This window comes from Mangifera indica, unplaced genomic scaffold (assembly GCF_011075055.1).
Source record: "Mangifera indica cultivar Alphonso unplaced genomic scaffold, CATAS_Mindica_2.1 Un_0003, whole genome shotgun sequence".
Taxonomy (NCBI): domain Eukaryota; kingdom Viridiplantae; phylum Streptophyta; class Magnoliopsida; order Sapindales; family Anacardiaceae; genus Mangifera; species Mangifera indica.
The window spans coordinates 328,018-335,095 of NW_025401095.1; the positions used below are offsets into that span (position 1 = coordinate 328,018).

Here is a 7,078-nt window from a genome sequence, read left to right on the forward strand (position 1 = left end):
AACTCCTATAAAATTTTATGCAAGATTGATGTTTTTAGAGTTAGACTAGGTTAAAAGGCAATTTTTAGGTTGACTAGTTTAATCGATAACATTAGTATAAAATTATTAAAATTTTATATATAATAAATATTTATTTATCAGATAATATTTAACAACTCAATGGTATCTATGGCCTATGCCATGATAAATGTAAAACCCAAATTGTCATTTCATTTTTGATAATTCGTTTTACCCATTAGGGAACCATTATCCCTATTGATATCAAATTTATAAAGTGGTTAAATCATTCTGAAACTCAAATCCAGCTGCTTTAGAGTTTAAAACAGTGGTTAAAACAGATAAATCTTAAAAAGTGATTTTTGGATGTTTTTTAAAATATTAATAGATGAAAGTGGCTATAAAATCTTGTGAATAAGAGTAAGATGCCGAACTGTCAAGAACATAGGGAAAATTCTACCAAGGCTAGGCTAACTAAACTCGTCTCTAAAAGATTGTATTGATCAGGCATTGAGATTTTGAGATCTATATCATGTTACAACAAACAAAGTTCCAACAGTAATAGCAATAACACAAATTTTGCAAAGTGAGAGAACATGACAGGCTGTTTTCGAAAAAAAAAAATCAGAAAACAAATACAAACGAAAGGAGCCTAACTTATATTTGCAACTTGCCTGGCTCCAATGTCTTGCAATCTAAGAGTTAACGCTCTCTTGTGGGCTTCCAAGCCTTCCACTTCCGCCATCGTTGCAACATATGGACCAAACTTTTTCAGACCTTCCACTATCAAGGATTGTCATATACCAAAAAGAAGAAGAAAAAATAAAATCAATATCACATCTTTCATACAAATTCTGAAAATCATTATCGTTTCAAGATTTTCCAAGCACAAATTTGAAACACTTTATATTATAGTAACTGAGGCTTCTGTCACGGATCCTCAAAAACACTGCATGAGTGTAACTGAAAAGCCCAAAAATTGTGGACTTGTTGCAAGAAATTAAAATTGGAGAGGCTAGCCAGAGTGAAAATCTGGAAAGGTAAATATTAGGTGCATGACATTTATGCTATTGTACCTAGCCACAACTCACTTAACCTGCAATCAACTCATAGGAGTTAAAAGTACTAACAAAACAGTAAAAATAAATTCATTCAGGATTGGAAATAAGAAAGCGGAGAAAGAAATAAAAGGGATAACCTCCATCATATCACGAGCAAACACTGTGTAACTGTGGCTAAGGGATTTTGAAGCAAACTCTCCTCTTGGAAGGTCTTCACACTGCTTACTGATTTCTGCTTCAACAGCTTTTAGATCAAGCAATGACAAGAACGACTTGACTGTCTGGCCATGCTCAGCCTAATCGCAAATTCAAGGCATTAAATTTGATTAAGCTGAAAATTAGTATGAATCGTACCAAATTCATTCATTCACATAATAGAAATGGATTTTCTGTTTAAAGATATCAAATGTAAACAAGCATGTAATATACTGAATTCAAATAATGGCAAATGATTGTTTAAGATTGGCATCCGATGCAAGATACAGTTTAACAGGAAACTTATCCGATGATTCAGGCAATCTGTTACTTAATAATTGAAAAAAATCTTAACTGTGGATTATTGAAGTGGTTCATTTCTGCTCAAATTGACACATAAGATCTAAGATCCAATATATACTTGGTAAATGTCCAAACAATGGACAGTTCATCCAATTATAATTTCATATAACTCATAAATAATCTTATGTTAACAATTAAGACAATCATAGAAGCAAAACCATGGTCACAGGGTAAAGTTCAACCTCTCAATATACAACAGGTACATCTAAAATGACAAAAGGGAGTTTTTGTCACATCCCACCCAGAAGGTTGTGTGCAGCTTCCTATGTAAAGTACGAAAACCAACTTCAAAAAAATATAATTCTCTATTTGGGTGTTACAATTTGCAGTCAAGTATTTTGAACAAGATAACACTCCAATTCAGATGACTATATTAAGCAACTGGCAAAAGAAATGAGAATATTTAATTGTGAGAATTAAATTCCACCAAGCAATAAGTTCAGAAAATTCATACCTTCCGCCAACATTCTGTGCCCCAAGCCCGTCCGAGTAGTAACTAAAATGTGAAACAGTGAATGGGCGCGGCGGCCTACCTTCCAACCAAGCCCATGAAGCTGCTGAATATATTCGATTTTGGAGTCTAAATGAATACAAGTAAATAAAAACAAGATGAAGACGGGGATTCTATTTATTTATCTTAGCCTAATTAAAAGGAAAGGCACATACAGAAACAATTACCCTCCAATCTCATAAAAAGGTCAATTATATTTATAGTAGCATCATCACATGGCTTTAGCTATCAACTTAGTTATTGCCCAAGTTTCGAAATTGATTGATAACAAACATGCTATCTCTTAACATTACTCAACTGCTTTCTTATTCAATTAGGAAAGTCATGGATAATTATTTTTCCTTTGTAAAAAAGAAAACAAAAAAAAGTCAAAAAGCGAGATTGAGTAGGTGGAAACTGGGCAGGGCTCGTGTGTGTACGGTCTGTGAAGAGGGAGAAAATTCTGCTTTTGCTGCTTTTTATGGATAAATCATTATTTCCCACTCCTATTTTAATAATACGATTTTATATTGCTTTCTATAGCTTTGTAATGGTGAAGGTGGTTTCAAATTGAGTTAGACCTCGTTCAGTTTCAAAAGCTAATTTGATTGGATTAACCCACTCTTAACTTTGGTTTAATGAACTTGAACTAAACTATTTTTCATTCGAACTAAACTCAAGTCAAATAATGTTGAAACTCAGCCAAATTCATATCCACCCATGTTTATAATGAAATCTTTACCACTTCAAAAAATCTATTTTTTTTTCTCATATTTAAAATTTATTATAAAAAAATTTGTTAAATTTTGTATAAAGTTGATGAAAATATGAAGCTAAATAATAGTTTCCCACGAAAATTTAAGTACTTAACATTTTACCCAGCATGTTCGGGTGGAGTTCAAAATCACCCAAACACATTTTCAGCATTTTTCCAACCAAACTTGAGTTACTCTTAATTTTGGTTCAACGAAATTATATATACTCAATTTTGAATACTCTTAATTAAATATAAATATAATATAATTTGATGATTTTAAAATAAGGTTAAAATAACATTCGTTCATATGATAACATATTATTTAAATATCTAATAAGTATCTAAAATTAAATACATATAACTTTACTCTATATAATAAATTATGAACTTATATGATAAATATAGACCAAATGACCACTATTTTGGATTTATGTAACCAGAGAGCATATGATTTTGAAATCAGAATCAATTAATTCCATAAAATTGAACCAGAACCTCCCTAAGATGGGTCAATTTTAGGTAAAAATCGGAACCTAGGATTCCAATTTCAATCTGATTTTTTTTTTCACCTTACATGCATTTGTCCAATGTGACTTATTAGTCTCAACTATTATTTATGGATAACAAGTTCAATCTTTAAAATCCACCATCAATATATAATAAAAATTAGCCTGGAGTTATTGTTTTTCAGAGTCAATAATTAAGATAGAGGGTCAAGAAATGGAATTTCCCTTTCTTTTATTATGGAAATATTCATTAATTATATTTAGTTAACCAATCAGTTTCAAACAAGCTTGCTATATTGTCACCAATTTCATGTGTAAATTAATTGAATATGATTTACAAATAATATATAATATTTAATTTTCTCATCAAAATTATAATATATGGTCATAAATATGTCTCTATATTTTTTGAAGTTCAAACAAGGAGATAGTATCCCTGCACTGCACATAATCTTTTAAGATTCAAGAAGCATGTTTGACCCCTGTTGTTAAAATTTTAATTTATTCATGAAGATCCCATGTTTTTTTTTTTTAATTAAATGATAAAATCATGATAGTTTATGTTTAAGAATATGAAAGATTTTCTAAGTGCTGCCAATATTCTTCTATCATTAGGTTTAGAAGTAAACTATTTCAATTGGATTATGAATTTGAACCATTGATTTAAATTATAAATTTAAATCGAACTCAAATTGAACCGAACAACTAAACTTTTATTTGAGTTAAACTTGAGTCACCCATAATTTTGATTTGATGAATTTGTGCAAAATTGTATAGTATTATATAAACCCGGTTTTGTTAGATTAAACCATTTTTTTTCAGTTTAATAGGTATTTTTTTATACCGAATTTTAAATCAATCAATATTTATATATAAATCGGATCAAAGTGTGAACTAGTTCATAGCATAACCAAACAAACCAACCAATCCGGTTCAGTTTTAACAACATTAACCTGAAGAATATGCAACTTTGATTTCACAATTTGACGTGGCTCTTTATATTTGTTAATAAAATCATAATGTTCCTATTTACAAAATGACAAATTTCATAGCAAATTTAGCTGCATTGCCTGTAATAATTGTGAAGACAGTCTTCGAAATTCAAATGATACAACTGAGAATTTCTTATCTGGGTAATTGGCAGAATTATGTCAAACTTGGAAAGACTTTCAGATTTACCTAAAACTAGCAGATTCAACCTCATTTCCGATCATCTTGAAGCCAATTTTCAAAACTCTCAGTGGCAATAATGTTTTGGGTACATGTTTGCACTGTTGCCCATCACCTTTTCTACTATATAAATGAACACCGCAAACTATTAACATATCCATGGAGCTAGCATAAACTGTAGAAAGATTTATGTAGAGATGAATTTTTTCAAGAAATCACTGCCATACTTGGGTATGATTTTCCAGCAATTTAACCTTGCATCCATGGGGATCATTGTGAAGTATGCTCTGGACAATGGACTGAGCCCACATGTTCTGGTGGCACTTCGGATGGTAGTAGCTGCCATTTTCATTTCTCCTTTGTCCATTGTCATAGAAAGGTATCTCTATTTCTAACTCTCTCTCTCTCTATGGATTCTATACAGATTTTACAATGTTACTCATATATATTATTTTCCAAGGAACACCCAGCCCACAATGACATTCTCCACGTTTTTTAAGATCATATTGCTTAGTTTGTTCGAGTAAGAATTTTACTCATCCACCTACGTCATTTTCTTTTACCATAATCAATAATACAAGAGATTGAGTAATATTTAATTATATATATGTCTACAGGCCAGCCCTTAGCCAAAATTTCTCCTGTACTGGGATGAAATATACTACTGCAACATTTAATGTTTCCATGAGCAATATTCTTCCAGCCATGACATTTATAATGGCTTGGATTTTCAGGTAAATCACTATTCTCAATCCTTGTGAATGTTTGTGATGATTTCTCATTCCTTGCTTTAACTCTTTCGCAGGCTTGAAATTGTGAAACTTAGGAAGCTACATGGCCAGGCAAAGATATTGGGAACCCTAGTGGCCATTGGGGGAGGAATTATAATGACATTTGTAAAGGGAACTCTCTTGGATTTGCCATGGAAGAATGGAAGAACCATAATTTTCAAGAAATCAGCAACTGATGTAGAACATACAGATCTAATGAAGGGTGCCGGACTAATCGTAGTTGGTTTGTTTTGCTGGTCTTGTTTCATCATTTTGCAAGTAAGAAAATGTTCCAATCTACATATTTTCCATGGTCGATTTCAGCTAAAAATAAATTAAAATAATTCCAATCTGCGCAGGCACATATATTAAGATCCTACCCTTCAGTGCTCAGTCTCGCAGCTTTGGTATGCATTTTAGGCTCCATCGAAGGCATCATACTGGTCTTCCTAGTCGAAAGAGGAAACACGAAAATCTGGTCAATCTTCAACCCAGATGCTAAACTTTTAGCCGTGATTTATGGTGTAAGAATAAACACTCAACTCCTCAACAAAAACAAAATATCATAATATTTTACTTAATTACCATTGCTATTCTAATATTATGATATATCCAGGGAATGATGTCCTGCTCAACCTATCTCATAATGGGCTGGTTAATAGAGAAAAGAGGACCAGTTTTTGTAACTTCTTTTAATCCTCTGAGCATGGTTATCGTCACAATTTTCAGCTCATTTTTTCTAGCTGAGAGACTCTTCCTAGGAAGGTTTGCATCATATATGCAAAATCAAATTGAAGAGAAAATGTGAAAACAAAATTAATCAACTTTTTTCTGTCACTGTGATTAGGGTTCTTGGAGCAGTTGTGATTATCATTGGACTGTACATGGTGTTGTGGGGTAAAAGCAAAGACCAACTTTGTTCAAATTCACAAAACAGTCAAGACGATGCAGCCGCCGCCGCCGCCGCTGCTGCTACCCAAAATGGTCGACAAACGGTTGTAATCAATGATGATATAGAGACTCTAAGCCAGTCCAATATGATTGTTAATGAGTGAACCCGTGGCTCATGTAACCCCTTGTAAAACTCAGAAATTTCGTTAGGGGCTTTTATCATAGATACATGTAAACTTATTTATTGCAAATCTCATCAATAATTTTTTAAAGACTCGGTAATATGAATCCACCCAAGGTTGTTCAAATTAATCCCATCACATATAAAATTAATTAATTGAATTATATTTTAAAGACCAAAAGACTTGTTTCCACCCAAAGTTTGACATAAATCAAGTTTCACCCGTTAATTTTTTAAAACTCAAAGTCTCATTTATGAACCAATTTATGTTAAATTTCTTAGTTAACTATAAGGATGAAGTTGTTATTTCAACAATAATATTAAAAAGTTATATAATTTTTTATATTTTCTTTCAAGATTTTATAAACTAACAACTTTACTACTGTCTAAAATTTTATGGTTTTAAAAAGTAATCCCCTCCATCCAAAACCTAGAGTTTTTTCCTCTTCCCTCTCACACCACCATCTTCGACACCGGCAACTTACCGCTTCTTTCTCTATCGCTAAGGAATAAAGACCGACGAACCAAGATGATGAACAATGACGAAGAATGAAGGCAACAAATCAAAGAGAAATCTTTGTCTCTATTGATTCAACTTTAGGAGAAAATGAATCAAACGACAAAAGCTTTGTCTGAAGCCAATTCTTGTCATCTGGCATCAACTCGACGAAGACAAAGACAAAGATTCATCTTGGTT

At 32.1% G+C, this 7,078-nt stretch overlaps 1 protein-coding gene and 1 long non-coding RNA gene across 3 annotated transcripts; one reads left to right on the forward strand and one right to left on the reverse strand.

Moving 5' to 3' along the window:
- Positions 1–468: 468 nt before the first annotated feature.
- LOC123205301 lies at positions 469–2,288 on the reverse strand. 2 transcript variants are annotated; one of them, XR_006499835.1, is made up of 3 exons: positions 2,071–2,288; positions 1,196–1,354; positions 469–780 (listed from the first exon to the last, which is right to left on the reverse strand). It is a non-coding gene; the product is annotated as an uncharacterized LOC123205301 (long non-coding RNA). The 2 variants fall into 2 exon arrangements; XR_006499836.1 differs by having other exon boundaries at positions 469–1,093.
- A 2,881-nt stretch (positions 2,289–5,169) lies between these two features.
- Positions 5,170–6,445, forward strand: LOC123205296 (WAT1-related protein At2g39510-like). The gene is made up of 5 exons (XM_044622220.1): positions 5,170–5,273; positions 5,345–5,588; positions 5,669–5,833; positions 5,926–6,074; positions 6,157–6,445. Exons 1-5 carry the CDS (start codon positions 5,191–5,193, stop codon positions 6,362–6,364), a joined length of 849 nt encoding a protein of 282 aa, XP_044478155.1. The 5' UTR covers positions 5,170–5,190; the 3' UTR covers positions 6,365–6,445.
- The last annotated feature ends 633 nt before the right edge of the window (positions 6,446–7,078 follow it).

Coding starts and splice junctions, on each gene's coding strand:
- LOC123205296 (XM_044622220.1), top strand. CDS start 5,191: ATGAAATATACTACTGCAACATTTAATGTTTCCATGAGCAATATTCTT. Junction 5,274..5,344: donor ATAATGGCTTGGATTTTCAG/GTAAATCACTAT, acceptor ACTCTTTCGCAG/GCTTGAAATTGTGAAACTTA. Junction 5,834..5,925: donor TTTTAGCCGTGATTTATGGT/GTAAGAATAAAC, acceptor TGATATATCCAG/GGAATGATGTCCTGCTCAAC.